Source organism: Chironomus tepperi, unplaced genomic scaffold, assembly GCF_022539635.2.
Source record: "Chironomus tepperi strain 1889 unplaced genomic scaffold, CSIRO-AGI_Ctep_v1 contig_85, whole genome shotgun sequence".
NCBI lineage: Eukaryota > Metazoa > Arthropoda > Insecta > Diptera > Chironomidae > Chironomus > Chironomus tepperi.
The window spans coordinates 7130957-7158721 of record NW_027226207.1 but is presented as its reverse complement, the minus strand read 5'-3'; the positions used below and the strand labels follow the sequence as shown (position 1 = coordinate 7158721).

General features: G+C 31.9%; 4 protein-coding genes across 6 annotated transcripts; 2 read left to right on the top strand and 2 right to left on the bottom strand.

The window, feature by feature from the left end:
- Positions 1 to 7488: 7488 nt before the first annotated feature.
- Positions 7489 to 16606, bottom strand: LOC139086371 (protein artichoke-like). The gene is made up of 4 exons (XM_070634804.1): positions 16538 to 16606; positions 13706 to 15417; positions 11769 to 12126; positions 7489 to 9921 (listed from the first exon to the last, which is right to left on the bottom strand). The coding sequence occupies exons 2-4, from the start codon at positions 13735 to 13737 to the stop codon at positions 7576 to 7578; spliced, it is 2736 nt and encodes a 911-aa protein (XP_070490905.1). The 5' UTR covers positions 13738 to 15417; positions 16538 to 16606; the 3' UTR covers positions 7489 to 7575.
- A 1410-nt stretch (positions 16607 to 18016) lies between these two features.
- Positions 18017 to 23099, bottom strand: Srrm1 (Serine-arginine repetitive matrix 1). Of its 2 annotated transcripts, XM_070634806.1 has the most exons (7): positions 22968 to 23099; positions 22578 to 22816; positions 21402 to 22511; positions 21228 to 21275; positions 21089 to 21154; positions 20057 to 20879; positions 18017 to 18150 (listed from the first exon to the last, which is right to left on the bottom strand). In XM_070634806.1, the coding sequence occupies exons 1-7, from the start codon at positions 22980 to 22982 to the stop codon at positions 18133 to 18135; spliced, it is 2319 nt and encodes a 772-aa protein (XP_070490907.1). In that variant the 5' UTR covers positions 22983 to 23099; the 3' UTR covers positions 18017 to 18132. The 2 variants fall into 2 exon arrangements, with proteins under 2 accessions (XP_070490907.1, XP_070490906.1); XM_070634805.1 differs by having other exon boundaries at positions 18017 to 20879.
- A 257-nt stretch (positions 23100 to 23356) lies between these two features.
- CIA30 (complex I intermediate-associated protein 30) lies at positions 23357 to 24511 on the top strand. Its single transcript, XM_070634815.1, has 3 exons — positions 23357 to 23520; positions 23604 to 23774; positions 23835 to 24511. The coding sequence occupies exons 1-3, from the start codon at positions 23427 to 23429 to the stop codon at positions 24437 to 24439; spliced, it is 870 nt and encodes a 289-aa protein (XP_070490916.1). The 5' UTR covers positions 23357 to 23426; the 3' UTR covers positions 24440 to 24511.
- Positions 24512 to 25504: 993 nt separating this feature from the next.
- Positions 25505 to 27366, top strand: bap (NK3 homeobox bagpipe). 2 transcript variants are annotated; one of them, XM_070634812.1, is made up of 4 exons: positions 25505 to 26054; positions 26300 to 26505; positions 26594 to 26842; positions 27088 to 27366. In XM_070634812.1, exons 1-4 carry the CDS (start codon positions 25793 to 25795, stop codon positions 27325 to 27327), a joined length of 957 nt encoding a protein of 318 aa, XP_070490913.1. In that variant the 5' UTR covers positions 25505 to 25792; the 3' UTR covers positions 27328 to 27366. The 2 variants fall into 2 exon arrangements, with proteins under 2 accessions (XP_070490913.1, XP_070490915.1); XM_070634814.1 differs by having other exon boundaries at positions 25506 to 26054; positions 26594 to 26830.
- The last annotated feature ends 399 nt before the right edge of the window (positions 27367 to 27765 follow it).

Here is a 27765-nt window from a genome sequence, read left to right as displayed (position 1 = left end):
ATCTCAGGACTCTTCTTTCTCGACTTAACATTGAATTCAAAAATACTGTTAGTCTAGGCTTTATTTGACTTACTCTCGGAAAGCACATGTGACCTTAGCTGACGTGATTCTGTTTTGATGAAATTCGGATTGAGATCAAAATCAAGAAGACCAGGTGCCTTATTTTTATTCCATATATGCCTTCTGGGACTTACACAACTCGCAGATCAATCAGATTTGGATTGCTGAACATCTCAACTAATTCAATCGTTCATATGAATTGCATGCAATTGCTTACTGAATGATATGGCGATAGATGTTAAAAATTGACTGAATTGCGATTACTTCCTATTTTTCAACCAGATTCCTAGTTTTTTTCTGAATCACAATAATTCTCAATCTTTTGCACGTTTGTCTGCATGATCCAGAATATACTAATAGCTGAACTCTTAGCTCTAACCTTAAATGTCACAAACTGAATTCTTTCAAAATAAGTACTCGAATCAAACTTCGATTTCTGCAAGATTTTGGTCGATTTGCTGTGAAAAAGTCAACTTTTTTCGGTTCAATTTGATACAATATTTGTGCCAACTTAGAATTGTGCAATGGGTGTACCTTAAATAATTCCAAATCAGAGCTCGAATTTCATTAAGATTTTGTAAGCAAAAGTCGCTTCGACTTTATACAAAATTCGAGCAGACTTCAAGATCTGTTCAAAACAACCGACCTTGGAACACAAGGAAATCAACTTAATCAAATCTAAATTTACCAAAAAATACTGTTGAATTCTATTTTTAATCTTAAATATCCACAAAATCTCTCAAAAAAGAGCTCATCTATTAATTCAATCATCACAAGACAGTTCATAAAATTGTACATGACATTATATACCAAAATATTACTGCTGAAATGTCTACACCTTGCCTCAAATTAAATAATATGCAGTAAATGAAAGTTTTATGAATTTTTAACGATCCTCAGATGTTCACTTTAGATATTTCCATTTTACTTTCTCTTTCCTTAATTCCTCCTCACACACAACAATGACTGATCTATCCTTAGTATTGTCGGCATTATCTTTACAATCGGATTTAGATTACCTAAAAAAATTATAATAGAGTCATTACTTATGCTCGAAAGAAATTTGTTTATTTCGTAACTTTTAAAAGCCGAAAAAAATGTAATTTCTCGCCCGCAATATCCTGTGGATGAGAAAATAGGAAGCATTTTGATTCTATTGTGTGCTCATCTCACAGTTTATTGTATTAAATTTCGCATTGATATTGTCCGATCCGTCTTAAGTTTCATAATCTTCTTAGATGCGTTTTTTTATTTATAATTTGCTCATTTTTTTGGTTTTTTCGAATTTGTTTTTAACTTTTATTGTTTGGGTGGAATTAGTTTGGGGCTTTTTGATGATTTGCCGGCTGTTTGGCTGATGTGGTTTTGGCTACTGTTCAAGAATTTTGTAAATTAATTTTAAAGTTTTTGAAGATTAAAAGTTATTTGAAAATGGTCTGGTTTTGCAAAATAAATTAGTTTAAATGAGGAATTTAGAGTTTTGTTGAAAATAAACATAAATTGAAGACTTAAATTTTGATTTAAGTTCCATTTTAAACTTTACTTAATTTTAATTAATTTTTGAAATTTGTCTGAATTTTAAATTGTATTCAAGTTTTAAATTAAATTAAACAATCACGTTTTGATTTGTTTTTTAAAATTTTTCAAAAGTTTTTTTTGGATTTTAGCTAAAATAAACTCTAAAGAATTTTTAAAATTTTTAAATTTTTTTACTAATTTTTAATTTTAATTTTACATTAAATTGAAAATTTGTTTAATTTTTATCCAAGCTTTAAGATTCAATAACTTGAATTCTTTCTCAATGGAATATAAAATTACAAAATTAAAAATTGTAAAAAAATCAGAAATTAAACATAATTCCTGACATATTGAGACTATTTCATCAAAATCTACTTCAAAATACTTCCCATTTCCCAAAAATTTTAAAAATCTCTAAAAATTCTACACAAAATTACTCTCACTGGATTTCCCTCATAAAAATCCAATTGAATTTCAACAACTTTTTTTTTCAACAACAAAACCACATGTCTATGGCCTGCCGAGACTACTCAATGTATTAATTTTAAAACTGACTACAATTTTTCCATCAACATTGTCATATGAACACAATTTTGTTTGTCATATTATTTAATCAGTTTATGGTTCTCATGGAAAATACATTTTAATTAAAAGATAGAGTCGTTGATGTAACGTATCATCAACCCCTAATAAAATAACAGGATTTGAGTAAAGAATGATGTAAATTTAAATATTAAAATATGGCTAGATAAATTTTGGTTTTTTGAAAATGGCGTGGAAATGGATGATGATGTGAGGTTTGCGGAATAACAATGGTTTTTGAATTGACTGGAGGGAATTTTATGGATTTTAAATTGAATTTTTTATTTCGTTTGAATATTTTTTATTTTTTGTTTTGAGTTTTTTTATAATTTGTTAAAAATTGATTTTTTAAGTTTCGATTTAATTAAATTTTAATTTTTTAAAATTTTCTTTACAAATCTTTGTTTAAAATTTGAATTTTAAATCAATTTGAAGCAAATTTTTAAAAATTATTCAATTTTAAATAAAATCTTTCAAAAGTCTAAAAATTTAAAAATTCAAACTTAATTTAAAAAAAAATGTTGAAAATTTTAATTTAAAATCTAATTACTTCTAAAATTTAACTCTTCTTAAACTTTGGAATCAAAAATATTAAAAATAAATTTTTTTAAAATTTCAATGCAATTTCCAAATTTAAATTTCTAAATTTCAACTAAATTAAAAAAAAAATTAAAAATCATTGAAATAGAAAAACAAAATTTCAAATTTCAAAAATTAAAACATTTAAATTAAAAAATTTCAAAAATTTCAAAAATTTCAAATTATTTTTTAAATTCCAATTTATCTCAAAATTAAATCTATCTCAATGACACTTAAGTAAATACCTCAATAATATTAACTTTTTGAAGAACTTCCTCTTCCAATAAAAACCAACAATTTCCTATCCAATTTCAAAAGAATACCGATATCTTGCAATCTTTCTACCTCAAAAAGGATTTAAACAAATAAATAACATAAAATAAAATGAGACAATAATGACAGTAAGCAGGAGAATCAGGAAGATAAATCAATGCAATTTTCGTACATTTTCAAGAGTTTGTGTCTCCAAATAAATTTACAGTTAATTTACTTTTATTGATCATCTTTATTACCTAATCTTATTTTCCGGTTCTTGTTGATGTATTTATTTGCTTGTGATGATCACAATAATCCACAGTAGATAAATATTTTGTCGAATTAATTGTGAAAAATTGCCTCAAGCTCTTGTTCAACAACAACAGAAATATCCGAAAAAATATAAAGAATTAAAAATATGTTTTTTAAATTCTATAAATAACATTTTTTGGTGGATATTTTGTTTTCTCTTCTCAATTTTCTATTTGATTTAGAGGTTAATCGGTGAAATATAGGCCATGGTTAAAATAAATTAATTTTCGTTCTCATTCCTTTCGGTATTTGGTGATGTTTACTATAATTTTTACGACATAAATTGTTTACAACTTTAATGACAGTTTTGAGATTTTTATTGGAAGTTTTTGCGATAAAATGTTTTGGATTTTTAGAGATTTTAAATGATTTTTTTACGAAGATTTTTGTCATTTTTAACATTTTTGCTGAATTTTGAGTAATAATAAGATGCTGTCTGAGTAAATTGGGATCTAATATATTGAGCCATATTAAGGCTATTATCTTAATACGAGAATAAGGCCTCTGTAGCCGAGTGGTTAGAAAACAGACTGGATATCAGCAAACATCTTATTTGTGAGTTCGTGGGTTCGAATCCAAGGTTTAAACACTCCAAAAGTACAATACTCACCGTGCTTTAGGAAAGGTACAGTAAACAAAGAGCAATATTTTTGAGTGCCTGATCGTGGCTCAATTCTCAACCATCCTCAAAGAGTGTTACCAAATGTTGTCGATACAGCATTTTCACACAATTCTGTTACATGGTTGTGAATGATTTTGATAATATTTCCGATAAACCAAGCGGTTCACAGCAAATAATCCAGCTTCAGACTCGAACTAAGGGAGGCCATGGATCACATTTCATCTGTAAGGCCAGAATAAGACAGTAAACACCAAATAGTTCAATAGATTGGCTAATTCTGTTGATTTCTGAGCCTTTCATATGGGTGATTTGTGCTCAATTTTTGAATAAATTCAAAAAATTTGACGACAACGTTTTGTTCGTCCTAAACTGTGGAGTCTGCCGATACTTCTTACTGCACTATTAGTACAGATCTCTAATGCAGTAACTAAGTCATCTGTATAACATCATCAGATCAATTCTCATCAAATTCTTCATCAATTTCATATAAAAAATCAAAAATATTTACACAACAATTTTCAATACGTAAATCCGTCGCTAAAACAATCCATAAAAATCATCCACAATACAATTTATATCCCTTACAATATTCGCAATCAACAATAAAAACTCATCAAAAATCTTTCACAAAAATTCATTTCAGCTAGTCGACCGATGACGCTTAAAAAAAATATATACATATTTTATATCACCTAAAATAAAATTTATAGACGTTAATTTTTAGACATTTCTCTCTGAGTGAATCCATGACAGTAAAACAGTGACGATCATGTGGATGAAAATGTTTTCACTAGCTTGTGTTAATGACAAAAATATCGAGAGGATCTATAAAATATATTTTATTTAATTTTAAAATGTAGTAAATAAGTTGTTAAATGGCAGGAAACTAAAATTGTTTATTTGCAGTGATGATGCTGTGCCTGCTACAATGTTGTTTTAGAATAATTTATTTTAATAGTCAATGGAAAATGTGTAATGAGTTTTCTATGTTTTTGTTGGCTGTGGATGTAGACTATTTGCAGTTTATTGAATAGTTGGAATTAAAATAAGTGAAATTTGTGGATTTATAATGTTTTAATAACATGACAGGAATTTACATTCACATGACAATATTAATCACTTACGCTAGAAACAGCTGAGCTAGTTTTGGCTATGACTATTGTAAATACTTTTACAGTTACTCAAAAATTCCTCAAACTTTATGGTACTATATGGTACTGATTAGAGCAACGGTGAGCAACCTGTGTGCCGCGGCACATTAGTGATGAGCTTCGACTGCAACAACACACGGTACTAGTGTGCTTCAGTATAAAGTTTGCCCACCCCTGGATTTGAGGGACAGTTAACCAATATTATTATCCATTTCAGCTCTACTCTCTTTTTTACATAAGATGCAATTAATAAGGTCAAGGTCCGAGTCTCATGAACCACACTTAATCCATTAAAACAGTCAGTAGTCTGTGACTGTCATCAGCTAAATCATTTCCTTCCAAAAATACTCACAAAATCCAAAATAAACTCACAGTTGCTATGCAAGACATGCCTACCCACTCTCCTTAAAATTATCAAAAAATAAGTTAATTCATGTGATGAAGTATTTTGATCTCTCACTAATTTATTTTCTTCATATATCATCATTTCCTTTGAAAGTGCGATTCTTTTAATGAAAAATTATCGGTTTTTGGAATTTATTTGATATTAAACAACAGCTCCTCCTCCTTTTTTGACTGCATGCCAGTTTAAATTCTTTAATATAAGGGTCGAGACTTCATATTTTATTTAGTCTATAACTTTAATGCTGAATATATATGCTTTATGCAGTTGTTGCTGCAGTGTCTGAGTCAATAAATTGTTGAGATGGTCAATTTTATGGATAAAGGATAGACAATTTTGTTGGAATTGAAGTTTACTGAATTGAGTATGATTTTACTAACTTACTTCCTTGACGAAGGCGGACGAGGGCTCAATGACGCATTTAGAGTTCGTCGGAAGCTGGATCCGTCTTTGAATAGCTTCTGCCAGTTTCTAATTCCCAACACTTTTGCATTGTTGCTCACACAGTAAAAGTTTTATTTTAAAGATAATAAATTTAAGCACAGTGCTCTAGTTTTATCAAGTTCAATGAACTTATTGCTTAAACTCAGCATTATTAAGATTTAATTTTCAGTGCCAAATTATTCTTTTTACTTTATTAAATTGTTTCTTCGTTTTTGTTTCTATTTTTATGCATTAAAACCCATGCAACACATGAGACTATTAAGAAGTCACTTGGAATTCGAAGTTCGAATGGACTCTGGAAACCTATATCATACTTCGGAGCATCAAAAGGAACAAAAATTTACGTCAAGATACTTCAATATAATTTTAAAGATTTGCCACAAGCAAAATGACGTTGGATTGCTCTGTAAAATATGTGGTGCGGCTCGGGACTGATTCATTCGTCTCCTATGCAATTTCAAAGCCAACATTCAAATTCAGGAGTGGGCAACCTATTATTTTAGACGGCACACTTTGTTGATTAGCCTAGACAGAAACCGCATACGGCATTCTGTTCATGACGTTTTCAAAATTACCGCAACACACAGGTTATCAACCACTGATCTAAACATTCTCTTTACTTTAAATCCACAAATATTCACACCATCCTATAAAGAATTTAATTCCCATTAAGTTCCTGTCATAACGGTATGAAAAATGTCTGGCATTCCTAATTTATTTGACTAAATGTTGAAAACTTGAATTTTTAATAGTCTCTTTAGCCCTCCAATCCACCTATTCACCAATCTAAAGTGTCAAAATAGCTTTGAAGAAAAATGCTATAAAATTTTTACGGCAACTGTGAAAAGAAAAGAGTAAAAAAAAAGTTAGAAAAATGAGTAAAAAATAAGAAGATTAATTTTGAAGAGACTGCAGGGATGAATTTAAGATCAGAATTGGATGATTTGATGGTGAGTCAGAGATTGTACCTTAAAATTGTGTCCAGGAGAGTAACCAGGCTTAGTTTACATTTTCAACAACTTTAGGAGCTTTAACTCAAAATCTTCGTAATTACATTCCTGGTTGTGTCTCTTGATAGTGTCTTCAGCTTAAATTTACTGTAATTGCAACTTTTAGTGTCCAGAACTGTCAATAAAGTTGGGTGAAGGTTTCCGATTTTGTCAGCTAGCCACTTCCTTAAAGAGCTCTATTTTCCCGAAAGGTAAAATGCTACGAACTGCAAGATTCGACGTTTAATTGGACCGAAATCTTCTGTTAGGACAACGACGCGTTATACGACGACTTGACAGTGTTCTAGCCAACACTTTGTGCTGCTTGGATCTTGTACTATTGGCTTTTATACAACGCTTGAATGTTGGATGGAAACTCGGCTCGGCTCCATATAAAATTCAAGTTGACTTCGAGCTCTGCTTTGATTTGATACGACGAATTTTCTTAATTCCACTCTGTTTTGAATCTGAAAAAGCTGAGAGACAACAAAAAAATTGAATGAAAAAGTCGACAAATGTCCACGTCCGCCCGATAAAAATAAAGTCATTTAGTAATTTTTCATCATATTTTTTTTTTTTGTTTTTTTTTATTTTTTCATTGAAAGTATCCGCATGTATGTTTATAAACTTATCATCATTATAATTATAGCTGCAAATCTGTTACACATAAAGAATCAAATTTTTCAACTTGCTCATTGACTTAAAAATATTTTGAGCATTCATGTCTGCCGTACATTTATTATCTGCAATATTTAAAGTTGATATATTTTTAGTCAGTGACAAAAATGTATTCGCATCCGGATAGAAATCATCAATTTTATTATATTGCAGGTTCAACTCTTGAAGGTTAAGTTTAAGGAACGTATCAGCCTGCAGCTCACATAACTCATTACTTTTAAGGTTCAAGATTTTGAGGTTCGATAAGTTCCTGAACGACTCATTATTGATGTTCCTCAAATGATTTTTACTTAAGTCTAATTTTGTGAGTTTTGTTGAGGCATGAAACAATTCGGACGAGAAGCTCTTAAGGCGATTATCATTTAAGTACAAGATCTTAAGATTCTTGCAATTTTTAAACGAATCTGGATGTAATGAGAAAATTATATTGTGACTTAGATTTAGTTCCTCAAGTGCTGATTGGGTCGCAAATTGTTTATTGCAAATGATTGTGATTTTATTGTTGTCTAGGAGGAGACTTTTAAGCTGCTTTAGTGGTCGGAAAGTTTCCCAATGAAGATTTGATAAATCATTGTTGCTGAGATTGAGGATCTCTAGATTTCCAGGACCAATGAAGGCATCCTTGTCGATCTTCTCTATCAAGTTGTTCTCTAGATTGATTTCCTTAAGATCCAGCGACCGTCGTGCAATTTTAGCTGGAATTTCTTTAAGTTTATTGTCACTAAGATTGAGGACTTTGAGATGAACGAATTCTGAGAATAATTCTGATGATATCTCCCTAATTCCAGCCTGTTCAAGATTCACAATCGATAAATTTTGGAAGCGATGAATATATTTCGGAATGGTACGATAATTGTCAGATTTGATATGTAAATATTTAATATTCTCTTCACGAAGATGCTGTGGATTAATCGTCACTTGATTCTCATGTGCAATTGATATTTTACACGAGTCACCATGCCTTGTATGTGGATAATACCAATAAGTAACACGAAATCCCATCACATCTGCCATATTACGAAAATCTTGACTCACACAGACATTATTAGTCGCATTAAATTGCTTCAAATTTACAAGTTCATCTTTAAACTTTTCCTCAATAAACTCAATGTAGTTGTCTGTAAGATGAAGATATTTTAGATTTTTTAAGCATTTAAATGTTTCCGTCTCGAGTCTTTGCAGTAAATTATTTTCTAATGTGAGCACTTCCAATTTTAAAAGTGGCTTGAAAACATCTTCTGTAAATGATGCAATTTTGTTGTAACTAAGGTCAAGGTCCTTTAGATCGACTAAATATTCAAATGCCAAGTCATCTATCTCCTCAATCTCATTGTGACTTAAGTCTAATTTTTTGAGGCTGATTAAGGATTTAAAGTTGTTTGGTGGAATTGATGTGATTTGATTTTCGGAAAGAGTAAGTGTGACTAGATTCTGGAGATCCCGAAAGTCTGGAAGTTTCTTCAATTTATTGGATGTCATTGAGATCACATTGACATTTTCCAGCTCAATAAATGCATCTGGATAGCAAATTGTAATTTCATTGCATGACAAGTCCAATTTCTTTAATTTTGATGTATTTTCAAATGTCTCAGCATGAATACGTTTTAATTTATTGACTGACAAGTCTATATCCTCAATTGACAACAAGCTTCTAAATTGCTTACCCGAAATCTCTTCAATACAATTATTACTAAGGTTAAGCTTCTTGAGTGTATTTGTAAGCAAAAATAGATTTTCGGGTAATGAGCTGATTGCATTCTCCGACAAATTAATGACTCGAATGTTATTTAATCCCTTAAACGCTCCCGACATGATTTGACAAATTTTATTAGATTGCATGTACAGCTCTCTCAGACATTTTTGGTGACGAAATAATTCGACACTTATTCCCGTAATTTCATTGTTGTTTAAATACAAATTTTGAAGTGATGCCAATTTTACGAAGGCTAAATTGTGTATCTTTGAAAGACTATTTCTCGATAAATTTAGTGATTCTAAAAGTGTTGTTGTTTGTAATAGCTGATAATGGATTATACTCAACATATTTTCTTCTAAATTTAATGACTTTAAATTGATTAAATTCTTAAACGAATCCGGTTGAATTCGGAATATTTTGTTTGTCTTCAAATCTAGTTTGTTAAGGTTCTTTAAGTTCCTAAAGATGACGTCATTTATTGAGTAAATGCTATTGTTCTCTAACATCAATGACTCCAGTTTGTCCAAATCAGCAAATGTATCAGGATAAAACTCGGTTAGGGAATTCTTGCGAAGACTTAGTCGCTTTAAATTTACAAGTCCTTGAAATGCAGTTTCATCAATCTCCATTATCTGTAATGAATTAGAAAATAAATGGAAGGTATTAGAAGATGTTTGTTATTAGAGTTTGGTTAGGTGAGTTTAATCTATTAAGCTTCTGGATCAATTTGTAAGCTATTAAACTAGTATGCTGAGGTTTATAAACACACCGGACGTTAATTAATAAGTATAATTAAAGAACTTCCAAACGGATTTAATTATTCACGATAATGTTTATTCTTTGGAGTTTAGAAACAAATTGAATGCTTACATGAGGGGGCTAACAACTTTGAAAGGGGAATGCAACTATTAATTCTAGTTGCAAATACAATTCAAATGTTAAACGACAGTTAATTAGTTCTCAACATATTAGCTAAATAAAACCAAACTAGGAAGGATGCACTGAGCTATTTGAGTTGCTTCAATCTTCAGCAGAGCTCATAGACGACTCAGATTTTAGATTAAGTCGAGTCGACTTTTCCATTCAAAATCCGAGTCGATTTCAAGCTCAGGTCTTAAGTACTGAGTAAATCATTAATCCCGATCCAAATCTCTTACATCATCCAATCACCCAGCAAGCCAATTATCATTTCAACTCCCCACTAAATTAACCTCACATGCGCTCAAAATTAACAGAAATATGAGATATATATATATTTTTTATAGGTAAATAGACCGCATATCTATACAGAAATAAGAGAAATGGCTTCTCATCTTCAGCCGATCAACAAAAATGTTTATTTATTATGTGGGATGCTGAAAAATGGTCCGGAATGAAAAATGGAATGAAAAAATTTTCCACGGGCTTTATACGTGATGGAAATTTTTCCATAAACAAAACAAAGTAGTTCTAATTTTGTGAATGCTTAGAGTGGAAGAAGAAAAAAGGGAAGCCTTGAAGTCGAAGTTTAAAAGGTTGCGGTTTTGATGAATTGAGTTGAGTTTATTTTTGAGTTGTTACTTTATATGCTTTTCAAGGTAAATTTTTTGTGAGTTGAATAAAAAGTAATTTTACACAAGTAGTTACTTAAAGTCGATAAATTATTGATATTTCCTATTTATACTTGAGGGTTTAAAGCCTTGAAAGTCTGAAGTTCTATATTGTTCTGTTCCGAGGAACACTGTCGTGAATGATCTGTCCCGAGCGACACATAATGACGATGTCGTTGTAAAAGGATTTGCCATGAAGTCTAGAAGACTAGTTGAACTTGTAGATAAAGGGACATGGCTTAATTAGCATTTGTCGAGCGACAAATTGACAAGATTCTGTTGCTATCCCACCAAATAGAAGCCATTACGACTAAAATTGCAATGTGAAGCTAATGACAGTTAGATGTCAGTCATGCGGACGGAAAGATCATTATGACACTAACCAAACACTTGCTAGATCCCTAATCTACAATACATTCAAGAAAATGGCTTGTATCCCGGTCAAATCATATTAAATTCACAAATTAAACTCAATTTTTCACATACTAAACTATGCCAGACTCATAACAATCTTAACAACCATCTATAGCATCACTTTAACTAAGTCACTATCCGGAAATCCCACATCAACACCTTTACTAATTGTAAAAACGTTGTTTACTCAAATAATCTTCATCAAATCCCATAATTCACATCCTATTTAGATTAGATAAAGATCAACCAGATAAATTAAACGATTCATTATATTCAGCACATCTTAAAATGTCTTTTAAGCAAGTCAAAAATCTCATTTAATTAAGTCCACGATATATTTTGATCAGCCAAGTAAAAAAATAAATAAACAACCGCAAAAGAGTCAAGCTATTAATGAAATTATTGGGTATGTATATCACAAGTACACTGAACTGTATGTTATGATCATTAGATCTTTTAATTTATTAGTTTCTCACCTGATTATTTGTAAATGAAAGATCTGTCAGATTTTCACATTCTTTGAATAATTTACGTGGTAATTTTCTCAATTTATTGCATGACAAATCGAGATACTTAAGCTGTACCATATCCTTAAAATGTCGATATGTTATGGTGCTCAGATTAATGTTAATTAGATTTAATGTAGTAACATTCATGAACTTATCGAGTGCATTTCCTGGGATTGTTGGAATTTTTTGATTATTGGCAGCAAATATAAATTCAACCGATTGACGTTTAATGTCTGATGCATTTTTATCTGCTTCTTCTTCATTACGTATCGATAATTCACAGCAAATTCCATGTGCTGTTGAGTGATATAGATTGTAGTGAAGTCTAGATCGAGAGAGAAATTTATTTTTTTATTTTTTGTAGATTATTTGATTTTTTTCAAGCACACTGAACTTTTTTAATTATAGCATCAGAAGATTTAATGGCAGTCTGGTTGCAGAGTTGGAATATAGTTGTTTTATGAGACAGAATGGCATTTTGGTGAATTATTTTAGATTTTATGGGGAATATCCGACACAATGTCACAAATTACAGTTTTTGTCGTAATAAAGGACCGAAATTAGCAATTAAGGCAATTTCACGTCTAGTAGCCATTATCACAGAGGTATTCCCACACAGCCCACTGTTTTCAGTTACCGTAGAAGTCATTCTGTGCCATTAAAGCATTTGGAATTTTGGATCCACAATGACTAGAAGCACATCGTTATGTAGGTTCTTGCCGTTAACCCGATCACTATCTTAACTACATTGTGCTCCTCCTGATATGTTCTGTGTTAATATTTGTTGGCATACATTGCTCGGGTTTAACATGTGTTAACTTCACAGATATACATAAACACTTGTTCAGGAGTCTTTCGCCGATTTTAAATCACAGAATGAGCACAATATCAAATAAACACAGTAATTAAGAGTTTTTAATCCCGAGTAATGCATTAACAACAATAAATTCTTTTGATTTAAGCTAGGAGAGACTAAAGTGAAATTGATATTTCTTTTTTGAGTAAACAAAAATAGTACATAGCTAATTAACGATAAGTTAATACCACATTCTAACGCATTCATGTCCTTTCGGACTTAATATTCAACAAATAGCACATAGAGTGGTCTAGATTGACAATTTAAGAGCAGTTCCGTAGTTAGGGCGTCCGGACCCATCTTTGTGAATTCGAAATATCAGGAACTGTATATGATCTATGACTATAAATTGAATATTTTCTAGCAGCGCCTCTGTTCAAGAGTTGGACAGTCCAATGGACATTTTGCTTTACTTAACTCTGCACGCTGCATGATCCAGGGTATATCAATGCAACGTACCTAGCCACAATTTGTGTATCGCGAATCACATAAACCGAATTAGTGTGACTAGAACAGCGAAAAAACATCCGAATCCAACTAGACTTTCCCTGGGATTGAACCCGGGTCGTTAGAACGATACTCCGACGCTCTAACCACTTGACCATTGCTGCTTTTTCGCTGTTTAATTTTGTTTAAGAGTTTATTTCCACAAAATTCTAAAACCTTAATCCAAAAATCCAAAATTTCATATTTTTGAGGATTTTCGAGGTTTATGTAGTGTCAACACTGTAATCATATTCCCAACACTTGCAAATTTTTCATTTAATTCACACAAATCCTTCCCAAAATCACATTAAACATGAAATTTTTTCATTTTTAATAATATGCTTCTTGTGAAATCATGTGGAACACAACACGTATGCCAAAAAAAAATTTTCATTCAAGGCTTTCAAGATGTTTTCACTGCAATTCCATTGTGATCTCCGTATGAAGGAAAATAAAACACGTGGTGTGAGTATTTGAATGGCACTACAGGGTCACAATATTTTCAATCTCCTGACTGCCATTAAGCTTCTGTGCTAATTTAGAAAAAGTTTCACTTAATTACTTTGAGTTACTGCTACTCCCGTTGCTATTCATTCGGAATTGAATTTTTTTGTATTTTTTTTTATCAAATTTTTTTCTTTTTGTTCAATTTTAATTTTATTTTTATTAGAAAAATCTATTTTTTACACTTTAGTTTCTAGCAGACACATCGGAACGGATCAAAAACCACCGAGAGACTGAACAACTTTTCTTTCCTTTTTACGCTCACTGAGATGACGGTCGAACGCGAGAAAATTGTTTCGAATGATAAGAATAACACAATTTAATGTTTGAAAAAAGAAAATATCTTTTGGATAATTGCCAGGAAATTCCTCTATTTTTTTGTGTGATTTTCCTTACCATTCATAAACTTGAGAATGTTTTTTTTTTTTTTTGTTATTTTTTTTGTCAGAACCGAACAAGCGAGCAGGCAAGCGATCGAAGAGAGAATGAAAATGAAAATTTGTTGTATTTAATGTTCATCATTCAATACTTTTACGAAAACGACTACAGCTGTTTTTCATCGAACTTGTGAATGAACTCGCAACTTTTCGCCAAATGAGAGTTGCTTTTTTTTTGTGTTTAAATAGAAAAAGTTTTTCTGGCTGTTTTTCTCATTATTTTTTCTTCAGTGTTCGTGAAAAATTTTTTACTATTTCTTCTTTGTGCTTTGCGAATTTGAAATAATACTTTTTGTTGCTTGATTGTAAGGCTGCAATTGTGATCTGAGGATTTGGAATGAGTGCTTAGAAAAGTTTGTTCATTTACTTGCTTGATTCTTTGACTGGAGTTCAGGTTGACAAAGCTTTTGAGCAGTTATGGGCTATTTGTTTCGCTTTACCTTGGTGGTAGGCTTCCACCAGAACCGCACGCTCTATATGGTTCATGACCTTTTCATTCATGGTTAGTCACTGTTGTCCATCACATCTATTTTGATCATTGTTCTAACGTGCTGCATTTGTTTAAAACTTATAAGTAAATGAAAGAGAAATTGTTGCTACGCCAGAATGTTCAGCAATATCTCTACTGTGATCAAAAGCTATTCAAAACGAGCATGGCCGTTACAAAAGTTATGTGAATAACAAAAAGTGGGTAGTAAAAAATAGAAGGATAAAGCCGGCTTTAGTCGCTCTCTTCGTGTGGCAATGAGCCCACTTGCGCAGTAGCCAGGGAAGTAAGCAAGATAAAGCAGTTTATCAAATGACAATTGCTTTAATTCATTCATTCATTTCAACATCTGTATACTTCTAATGCGGGTTTAAATGTTAGGTTTTTGATAGAAAGTAGTTATTTATAGTTAAAATGCATGAATTAGTTAACTTAAATTTAGAAGTGAATTATTAAACTAAAATACTATCCTTCCGTTAACAACAGTAAACTTCCTCACTTAGTTACTGCAACTATGTTCTTAATTGAAGCTTAAGTTAAAACTACAGTCTATATATTTACTTCCTTAACTGGGGCACACGGGGGCTCATTGCCGCTTTTACAGAACGACTGAAAACAGCTCTATTATTCGATGACTTCCGCCAGATCGAGAACTCCATCGTCCTTATCAACACATCCAATCCAGGAACTTATCGGCCTTCCTCTCGTTCTTTTGGAACTATTCTGTTAAGTGAAGCTTTAGCTACTACGACGGTATAATTACTTCATTGCTTCCTTGAGTCTACACAGTCTATACAGACATCCAAATTTGAATATTTCCCAAACTCCTCAGACCATATTCTATGCCTGTTAGATAGAAGAGAAGAAAAATTGCTTTTCGTTATGTATTTGTTGAAAAAGAAAGCAATTTAAAGTGTGTACCTACACACACTCTAAAAAAATGTCTATGAAGGTCACAGAATAGAGAAAATGAAAAATCATAAAAAATCAAGCGTTGTAAAGTAAGAAAAAATCGTGAGGATTTTTACGAGAGATTTATTTCAAGAGCAGTCATGGCGCTTAACTAGGGTAATTGAGAGAAGAAAATGAATTTTTTTTTTCTTTCATGAATGAATTGAGTTTGTCGCGTGAAGTTTAAACATCCTTTGTGTCTGTACGTAGCTTACAAGTGACTCATGATCACTACATGTTGTCTCTCATAAATTTTACAGAACAAATTTTTTTTTTTTTTTGGATGCAAGATTAAAGCAATAAAATTGTTTATTTTACATGCAATGCAATTAATCTCGGTGAGTAATTGAAAAAGTTTTTCGTCTATAACCAAATGCCTTAATAGTTCGACGTCAGACAAGCAGAAAAAATAGGCGGAAAACTTTTTCTAATTACAAATAAGCTGAACAAAAATTTTTCGTGGAAAGTGAAAATTTTTAACTGAAATGAGTCACGGATTTTGTGCTGAACAAGCCGTCAATCATGTCATGACGATATAAACATTATGTGACACTGGCCTAAAGTGACAAAAACAAGTCGATTCTCATTAAAATGTTATTTACGATGATTCTATGGCGATTAATAGTAAATTTTTTGCTGTATGTTTAAGTCTATGACACGAATGTATTTTTAATTTGTAGTTTAGGAACGCAAGGATGCAAATTTTTTGTTGTTTACTAGTTTTTCGTTTTTTGTTGATGTTAATGAATGTGATATTGTGATAGCGACGGTATTTTACATTGTGTTGTTGTGTCTAGCGCCGGTTGGCAGTGAATTTTGATGACAAAAGTGATATAACAGATGACTACAAACTGATTTACCTTTACAATTCCCTTGATTGAGATATTTCTAGAAACTGCCTGACTTCAATTATTTAATTGCTGCTAATGCGACCATTGTAAAGCTGTCTTCACAATATCAACGACCAGTAATTTGATACAACACATTAAAATACAATATTTCACAAAATACTCACAAATCTTCAATCTGTTCAATTCAACAATAATCTATACTCAAAACAGACATCCTCTATAGATAGAAATGCCTTAAAATAAATGAAAATTAGACGAAAAGACATTGTTCAAAAGAAAAAATTCCTTAAAAATTAGTGAAAATATTTAACAAATTTATTATTGTGTATGATAATTAATACTTACAAATTTGTGGACATATTGCTGCAGCTGTTCAAGAATTAAAATACAATAAGAAAATGTGAATTAAAGCCAAAATGTCGTAAAAGCAGAAATTGCGTTGAGAAATTTTCTTTTGTTGTTGTATTTTTTGGCGGGAAAATCCTTTTGTTGTGTAACATTCGTTGAATTTAACGAAGATTTTTTGAAAATTGGATGACCGTTGTCAAGTTGAACGAAAGATTACATCATAAAAAGCTACAGATCATCAGGACGTAATCACATGCATTCGCTAGATAAAATTACATTTTCCGATCAAGAATGTATAAATTTTCCCCAAGCAAAATAGGTCCACGTGCCCATAAATCGAATTTAAATTTAAACTTCCACTACCGACGCTACAGAACAACTCGTTGAGTCTAAATGAATAAACGAGCAAAAAAAAAAAATCTCAATTCGTTTGTCATCATTGAGGAAAATTATTGGCTTAATGACAATGACTTTAGACATTATTTCATTTTTCTTATTCATTTCATGCAAAATTTACAGAACTTAAAAAAAAAAAATTGAAGAGCAAAAATGTTTAAATTATTACAATTTTCATGTGAAAGATGATTAAGGAAGTGAAATAACTGAAATAATTTTTTGTCATTGTTGTCTTCACTTGAGAATTTAATTTTAAAATTTTTTAATGACATGCCCTAGATTTTTATGTCTCATTTTTGAGATTGCTTGTTGATGCAGTTTTATGGCATGATTGCTTTAATGACATTAAAATGCAATCATAGTAGGTGTTTAAATTGTATTTTTAAAGGTTGAAATCTAATGGGTTTTTAACGGTTTTGTAGAATTTAAATCATTAAATTACTGAAAACCTTACAAATTCGGAGCAATTGCTTTTGTATTGTTTTTGGAAACAAAGAGAATTCTAGCACATTTAAAAACATTTATATGGTTCCTGTATCATTTAAGTAACATTTGTAAGGCTTTGTCACTTTTACAGAGCTTTTGTAGTGTTTTGAAGTTCAAAATTTGAACAGTTTTGGAATAAAGTGTTGCTTTTAAAAACATTTGCTTGGCATTCAATTTGAAATTTAAATTATCGTTACGAATTCACTAAAATTTGAAATTTCAAAAACAGTTAAAAACAAAAATTGGATTTTCAAAATTTTAAAAATCCGTTAAAATTTCACAAAATCCACAATATTACAAATCAAGCTACAATATTCTATTAAACAGCTCATTATCCACTAAACGTCAATTTCCCAACTAAAAGTCCCAATAAATCATCATAATTTAAATTGTTTTCTTTCAAATATTATTACCTTTATTTAATTAATTTTTAGGATGATTTTTAAAAAAATTCTTCATTCATACAAGATTTATGTATCTAAAAAAATTGTGTTTTTTTTCCACTATTTCTTTGCCATCTATTTGACGATTACTCTTCTTCCTTACGCTGTCGAATGAGATGAAAAATTAATGAAAAATAAAAAAAAATGAAAAAATTATAATTTTTCTATATGACTTTTTGTGAGAATAATTTGTTTCAATATTTGTGAATTATTTTTTTTTCTACAAATATTTTTCAAAAATGACAGATTTTCATCATCATAAGTATTAAGACAATTTCATTCATACCTCTTATAAAGAAGATTAAGAAAATAATAATAATGAAATTTTTTTTTTTTGTTTCGAAAAAAAAAAGACATGAAAACAAATTATAAAGTCGGTTGAGGACCAACAAAAAAATTTTAGCGCATTTTTCTGGTATTTTGACTAGGGTTTCCCGAAAGTCTCGATTTTGAGACCGAGACCGGGATTGAGACTGAGAAATCTTGATCTCGATCTCAAGAATCCTTAGTTTTGAGGTGATTTTTGAAGGTACTGGAGTTTATTCTTGCTGATTTAAAGTCATACTAGACTAAAACTACTCAACTTTGAGTTTGGGTTTGCATTTTGCATTGCTTTATGTCTAAGTGGACATTTGAACGATTTGAATGGTTTACGATTAATCACGTCTAAATGTCACAAATTGTATCATCGACTGAATGCCATCAATCGTCCTTATTCAAAAGTCAGAGCTCGATATCGAATCACATGTTCATTCCCTAACAGGCATAGAGTATGCTTTCATGGTACAGAAATACCACTACGGTACCTAAATGCGGTATATTTGCCTGTTAAGGATATAGAGTCGAGTAAGACTGCTACATACAAATTCCGATTTGACTTCGAGCTTTGAACTTCTTGAATGGACATTTGGAGGATGTACATAATAAATGCCTAATTATAAGGATTAATTTGACTTAAATGCCACTGATCGTCCTTATTACAAAAGAACAGCTAATAAAATCGTTCAAATGTCCACTGAAGATTTTTCAACCTTTCTTGTGTTTGGCAGTGCTAATTAGATTCAAACAAGTTAATTCTATAACAGCTTAAAAGATTTACATCCATAAATGCAACACAACAAAAGGTTGAAATGTTCTGATTCTAACTTACAGTGAGTATGCTCAAAGTATGACTTATTTTGTGGATATACACAAACTTCCAAGCATATCATTAAGCCCGAAAAGCACAAATTGGTTAATCTATCAAAAATCCTGCTACAAGCCGGCGTGAATGATTTAGTGCTGAGTTCGGTTAGTTTCCAAAACCAAGTCAGAGTCATATTTACTTTCCCTGACAGGCAAAGGGACAGCTTTTAGGTACTGCTTTTGTATTTCTGTGCCATGAAAGCATGTTCTTTGCCTGTTCGGGATTTGAATCGATCAGTCGACTTGTGCTTTTCTAGTATTACTACTATTCCTTAGTATAAGCATGCTCTCTGTACGTTTGGGCATTTTACAACGAAATTTACATCTAGATACATTCTGTAAATGTCCAACTTATCAAACTATGCCTAATTTTTGTATCATTAACGATATCTGAGTTACATAATCTTTATTAAGTTCTAAATTAGATAATAAAATCAATTCAAAAATGCAAACAGCCTTAATTTTTCAAATCTTAACAGACACAATCAGACATAATGTCATCAAAAATCCACCCAATCTAACTCAATTCCCAGAAAAATGCGCTAAAATAACTAAAAGAGCGAAAAAAAAAATGAATTGTGAAATATTTTTTGTTTTTGTCACTCGTATAGTCTATAAGTAACGTCATATCATATGAATTTGAAAATATATATATCTAAAAAAATAATATATTCCCGTAGAGGAAGTGAGAAGGTGGAGGATTCACTCCGACTTTTTATTCTTTCTCATTAGACTAACGAGAGCTTTTTGTCGTAGCTTCTTCTCTAAATCCTCATTCACATTTGATGTCTCTTCCTCGGATTCTGATGACTTATCAACACTTACAGACTTTTTCTTTGACTTCTTTTTGCTATGCTTCTTATGCTTCTTACTGCGCTTTTTCTTCTTTTCAACTTCCGAATCATCTGATGATGATCCATCATGATACTTTTTCTTTCGTTTCTTTGACTTTTCTGATTCACTGTTTGAGACATTTTCATCCTTAGTCTTTATTGGTCGATCATTTTCAGACTTTGACTTTGAAGATTTTGATGATTTTGACGTCACATCCTCTTTACGTGATTCAATTTTCTTTGCAGGTTCAATAACTTTCTTGTCGGACGAATATTTGGCCTTCTTTCGTACTTGTTCGTCATCATCTGACTCACTGTTACTTGAATCCTGTTGCTTCTCTTTACGACTTACGGGCTGGGTTGGGACATAATCCTTTCGTTCGTGTGCTTTAAGGAACGGCGATGGTGTTCGTGATGGTGATGAGGATTTTCTTAAGTCTACAATTACTTTGTCTTGCAGTTGTGCATCGCGACGATCCTTTTTATTCTCTTTTACTAGCTGATCATCGCTCTTTCGGTCATAATCAGTTCCGTTATTTTCCGGTCGACTTTTGACTTTAATGATGTCTTTATCTTTAACTTCTGGTTCACGTCTCTTAACTTTTTCGACATCATTTCTCTTCGGTACTTCCTTTTCTGGTTGAATTGGCTTCTTTCGGTCGCGACTTTCTAGCTCGTCTTCTTTTAATGCTGGACGATTTCTTTCAATTCTCGGTCGTTCTTGCTCATATGAGTCATTCTTGGAAGATTTTTTGAAATTATTACGTTCAATTGGATCAGTTCTCTTTGGACTGAATTTATTTTTCGGTGGTGATCTGAAAGGTATGAAGAAGAAAATTAGTTTTTGAGGTTGTCGTGCTGTTGCCTTGGTGATATGTTTGGCATTTTTGGGGTGAATATTAATTGACAATTTGCTAAGGATGAATGAACTCAGAATTTGAATTTTAACGGATTTTCTGTCAATTTTGACTTCAATAACTCAATAATTCACCCAAAATATCCAAATTAAGTCATGTCTACAAACCTAGATCTATTTCTGCGCGGTGACCGTGAACTACGGCGTACTTCTTGACGCGATCTTGACCTAGAACTGCAAATAAACATTAGAAAATACATAAAATTAACTTTTTAAACAATAATTTCGCAATATAAACTTTCTTTACCGTTTTTTCTGCCGAGGTGACCGTGAACGATATCGTGGGGAGCGATTCCTATAAAAAACAACAGAAATAATGAACATAAAATGCAAAAATTTGATATTTTAGCAATTTAAAAAGGAATTATGATTGACAATCACGCAATAGATATTTAATGTTTATTATTATTAAGTTACTTACCTCTTTCTAGAGTTAGATCTCGATCGATAATTTCGTCGTCGTTGATTTCTGTCGCGTGCCCTATCATCGTCTGATTCACTTTCAGACCTTCGCTTTGTGCGATATTGACGCACTTTGCTTGCATTTTCCGGTTGTTTACGTTGAACAACATCATTCTTTGAGCTTTTCTTTGCAACTATTGAACTGCTGGAACTGCTTGAACTTCGGGCTTTTGATGGTGATTTTGATTTGCTTTTAGATTTTGAGCCACCATTCTTCTTTTCCTTATTCTTTGCCATGTCCAGTAATTTCGATTGCAACTTTGATAGCTGTTTTGGATTACTTTTAGATCTTGAGCGTCTATCCTCAGATACTGATCGGTCACGACGTTTTCCTCTTGATACACTACGGTCACGTCTACTCTTATTATTTTGTTTGGGATCAATACGCTCTTTGGATGATCGACGATATCTGTCGCGAGATCGACTTCCTTTACGGTCACGAGATCGACTTCTATTAATTCTGTCTCTTGAGCGACTTCGTCTATTTCGATCGCGTGAACGACTTCTCTTATTTCTAGATCTACTTCTATTAGCTCGATCACGAGAACGACTACGTCGTGTACGGTCTCTGGATCGAGTTCTACGCGATCGATCTTTTGAACGAGTTCTTCTGCTTCTATCTCTTGATACACTTCGTCTGTCTCGTGATCGATCATTCTGACCCTTTCGCTTATCATCTATATCATAATCTTTCGACTTTGCTCTGGATCTATCAACACTAGCTGACTTTTCCTTAAGTTTTTCACGCTTACTCGCCTCAATTTTCATCTGATTTCTTTCTTTTATTTCATTTGCTTTCTTTATTGCTTCCTCTGGTGGAATTTTCTTTTCTGGCTGTTGCTTTTCATCCTTATCGTTCTCTCGTGAATGACTGTCTCGTGATGTTTTTCGTGGACTTGATGATCTTCGTCTATCTCGATGTTCACGCTTTAATATTTCATCTTTTTTCATTTCTATCATTTCCTTCGGAATTCCTGTATCTGATTCTTGAGCTGATAAGAGAAGTGCCCATAGCTGCTCAACAAATATCTTTGCATTTTTACCGTTCAAAAAGCCGGTTAAATATATCCTAAAATTATTTGTTTTGTGGTTTTGTGTGAGAAATTTTTTGTAAATTTTAATTATTTTTACTTACTGTATCTTTTTTGGATTTGGACATTTTGATTCTTCTAATTGGTTGATTACATACTCCTCAACAACATCATCTTCAAGCTTTAATAACTGTGTTATTTTACTTGATATCCACGGTCTCAAAACATCCAATTTAACTTTTGTCATATCAACTTTTTGCTCAAGAATTTTGTCAAATTTCAGCTCCTTCATAAGCTTCTTCTCTTTATCGCTGAATCGCGTATCTTGGCTAAGACTGGTTCCCTATGAGATAAGTTTGTTAATTAAGATAAATGATAAAAATCAATAAATTTTTGTGGGATGAAAAATTCTCGGTGCTAACCAAGCGTACCGGAAAAATTTAATTTCTACTGTAAATACAGAATTATGTAATAAATTAACATGATATACTTACTGAAAACATTATCATTTGTAAGCCTTTGTGTTTTTCACTCAAGTAATTATACTAGAAAAGTTATAAAATGTAATTTTATTTCTTTTGTGGATTTTACAATTTTTTTTTTGATCACTCGGGGCGTCAAACTACGATTTTTTGGCTCTGGCCAGTACGGATTGGAAAATAAACGTTGGTTCGAAAGTTTTGAATTTTTCGCGCACTTTTTGGTTCGAATTGTTCGTAGTTTAAACTGATCATTTGTGGATATTTGTGTAAAAATCAACAGTTTAACATTAAATGTCTGAGACTAATGCATGCTGATACAATTGAATAAGAATCATTGTGTAAATCATTAATAAATAAGCTTCAAAACATCAAATTACACAATTCGAAATAACGGTCATAAAAATTTCAAATGCCAACCTTGTTTTGATATTTTTTGTTTTCTTTCAATTCCTTGAAAAATTTATTTTAATTATGTTAGCAAGGAGTTTACGGCATGTTTTACAAAGTAGATCCTTCCACACGACACCTATTTGCACAACATTCTGGGTGAAGAGCAAGAAACAAGGTAAGAATTCTTTAAAATTGAGCAATTTATGTAATTTTTTCTGATTTTTAATTTTCTGACATGAAAATTTTGTTGAATTACAGGATATGAGAAGGAACAGCCAATTCTACCCACAAAGAAGATGATTTTGGAAGGCCTTAAAGATCTCAAAGAGGAAATCATCATGTGGAAAGAGGAAATTAAGGAAAAGTTAGAAACAGATCCAATTCTGATTTATAGACCGAATGAAATTGACGTATATTGTAGATTTAACAGTAAGTGCAGCACTGATTCATATTCCGTCAATTTATTAATAACAAATTATTTAATTCCAGCAAGGGAGGCTGTTGAGAAGTGGATAGTAACATGCGACAGTGACCACAATGAAGGATACAGTAAAGCAAATTTTGAATTAAGTACAGCCGGCTATGGACTATTTAATGGGATTGTGACAGCAAATTTACCCAAAGATGGTAGAATAAAGAAAGCAGGATATGCGAGCATTAGAAGTCAACGACATACAAAGTCATTCAGACGAAATACATATTATGATTGGTCAACATACAATACATTAGTGCTACGTGTACGTGGAGATGGACGACCATACATGATTAATATCGGAACAGAAGGAACATTCGATGTAACATGGAATGATATTTATCATTTTGTATTATACACACGTGGTGGTCCTCATTGGCAAATTACAAAAATACCATTTTCAAAGTTCTTCTTAGCATCAAATGGTGTTGTGCAAGATAAGCAATTTCCTATACCTCTAAATAAAATAACAAGCTTCGGATTCTCAGTATCGGGTCGAGGTGGATTTGATGGTCCATTTAGTTTAGAAATTGATTATATTGGACTTGAATATGATCCCTCAAATATTGAAGAGTTTGCTTATGAAATGTATAAACAGGAGAAATATATTGTGGCTACGTGAATACTGCATGTAATTATGATAATTTATGATATGGTGTATAAAATAAATTATGTAGAATAATTGAAATTTAAATGGTATTGGATGTAATTTAATAATTTTTGATTTACAGGATTTGAGTGAAGTTCAAGGTAATTTTAAGAAAAACGCCGTAACAAGTCGAAAGAAAGGATTTTGGAGATCTAAGAGCGACATTCAACAGACTATTTATCGAATCATAGCAATCAAACTGTTCAATATTGTTCTAGGCCGACAATTTCCGAAACTATAAAACAAGATAACCAAAATTGTGCAGTTTTGAAGCTTGAATTCTAGAAATGCAAATATAATTGGCAATATAAGGCTCAAAAATAGGTTTAACCTAAGAGATCCTAGGATTAGATACAAAACCAAGGTTCTAAAGAGTCATATCTCTTTCAAAGAACTGAAGTTTATCTGTACAGAACAGAAAATTTATTTGTTTCAACCAGATTCTACGAATTTCATCGAAATTATCAAGTTTAAACCTTAATTCAGGATCTCAAAAATCAAGAAGTGAGCCTAACCACAACTCAAGAACAATCCAAACATAACCCAAAATATTTCAAATTCCCAAAACCACAAATCTTCCCATAACAAGAAAAATCATCTACAACTCAATCAAAACAGACGCAATAAATTTCCTCAACTCAAAAATGATCTGATTAATTATCACACTTCAATTTGCTTTATATTTTTTTCCGTTCATCTAATTCAATTTCACTACAATTAAGCCAAGAAGAAGAAAATAAAAAATCGAAGCTCGGAAATAAAAGAAAAAAAAAAAATCATGAAAGTCATATTGTGGTAAAGAAGAAATCAATTCACGTACAAGTAATTCAATTAGAGAAGAAAAGAAGCGAACCAATGAGAATGCGACATTCGTCTCATTTTTCTTTCCTTCATCCAATCCACTTCAAACGGAGGAGGTATTATTTTACTCTTCAAGTCTCCCTCGTGCACAAAAGAAAAGAAGAATATTGTTGTATATACTTTTATTTCATTTTTTTTTTATGTGTGCATTCGTATATACAATATTATTTTTTGTGCTCGCTTCATAACATATTTGATCTCTCAAAAAAGAAGACGTATCGTGTCGTTACTTAGTCATTGTCTACCTATTTAAAAAAAAAAATTGAAAAGAGTCAATTTGTAATAATAATTGTGTATTTATTGAATGTAATATACTTACGATGAAATTAGAAACTGTCATCATATCAATCGGTTCGGATGTGTTGTAACATTATCGTGAAACTGTCAGAAATATAAAAAGGAATCAGTGCAATAATAATAAAAAAATCTTGTGGATTTAAATTAATTAAATAATAATAAAAAATAATGGATTTAACGGAAACATCACTTAAACTATCGACAACACCATTCTCAATTAATGACATATTAACAAGCAATAATCATCATCAGAATATATCAAAGAAAATCAAGCAATTTTGTCGATTTCGACGTAGCTCATTGGATTGTTTTATCGTATCTAAGGATGATGAACAGAATAATGTAAAGTCAACAGACAGCAGTGAAAAAAATATAGTGCAATTATTGAATAGTAATCCAATAGATATGCGAAGACGTCACAATATGTCAGGTAAATTGTGCTGCTTCCGATTTAATAAAAGTGTCTGGCTGTAAAACAGCAATTAGTCTAATGACCCTCGAATTTACTTTATATCCATTATAATTCGCATGTCACACGTGCGACATTTGTCACGGGACTATTATCACCGTTCAATAGGTATCACCTTAAAGGTGGCACCGAACTAAAACTTTATAAGTCAATTTTTTTGATTGTCTCGTATACTAATGTCATGATATTCCATTTATATCGTGTAGATTGTGAAAGTCCTACCCTCACTAATTATCCCATGAACAATAAGAATGATGATGTTAATTCAAGTCGGAAGAAAAGAAGTCGTGCGGCATTTAGTCACGCTCAAGTTTTTGAACTCGAAAGGAGGTTTGCTGTGCAAAGATATTTGAGTGGTCCTGAAAGAACTGAGCTTGCAAAGACGCTAAGGTTGACTGAGACACAGATTAAGGTGAGGATTAATTGAGGCTGCTGCTGCTGACAAGCTATCTCCTTAAATTACAGTCACTAACTCTCTTTCATTCCTTCAAATCCCTCAGATTTGGTTCCAAAATCGACGCTACAAGACAAAAAGAAAACAAATTCAGCAACATGAGGCAGCTATACTAGCAGCAACAAAACGAGTCGTTCCCGTTCAAGTTCTTGTGCGTGACGACGCTAATTACTGTCGAATGATGTCACAAGGAGTATCACCTGTATCATATCCTTCAGCTGGAAATCCAATTGATCCATCGCTGTTCAGTAAACTCAGTTTAACGGATATCTATCGGCAGCAGGTAATGGAACAGGTATTTTTAAGGGTTGAATTATGTTTTCTTGAGGATATGACATTGAAAAATGAGATTCGGATTGATTTAAGACTAGGCTTGATATATCCAACAGTTTAAATGTTGGAATCAGTGGATTAAACCTAAAAACCTAAAATTTGATTCCAAATAGTCAAAAATCACAAAATTTAATGTCAAATTCCAAAAGAATCACAAAAATTTTGTCATCCAGTCACTAAATTCTTCTTCGTCTTTCTCCAAAACAGTTCCAAATGGCCTACGGGATACCACCTCAACTCTATCCCTACCTTTACGCCCCAAAATCATCACTAAATATGCACACATCATCACTTGAATCATCAGAAAGTTCAATGCACAATTTACGGCATAAAAGCAGTAAGGAATATACAGACGATACCGAAGAGAAAACAACCGAGGATAATTTAAGCTCGAAAGAAACAGAAGATGAGGTTTTAGACGAAAATGAAAATGTAGAAATTGATTAAAAAATTATCTAAAATACATCAATTAATAAAAAGGTTTTAAAATGCATAAAAAAATATTCAATTTTCATTTTCCACCTCGTAAGGCACTTGAGTTTCCAGATGAGAGTTGATGGGTTAGGTGTCTGGGAATGGGAGATTGTTGGATATTTGGGGAGGATAACCTTAGTTTGGTGTTGGTTGTGTTATTACTTACTTCGCTGGCCGTACAGATCAAGTGTGATCTATGGCCTCATTCAGTCGGCGCCTGAAGCTGGTTCTATCGCTGGCTACCACTTGCCAATTAAGTTAGGACATTGGAAAGATGAAGTCAAAGTGTTGTATTATCTAATTATTGACGAGATATTAAGGGTAACTTGATCTAGAGACATCGCTAACCCTGACGCTAACCCTACCAACCCAAGCTCCCAACTCTGACCAATTCTTTCCAGACATTCTCAT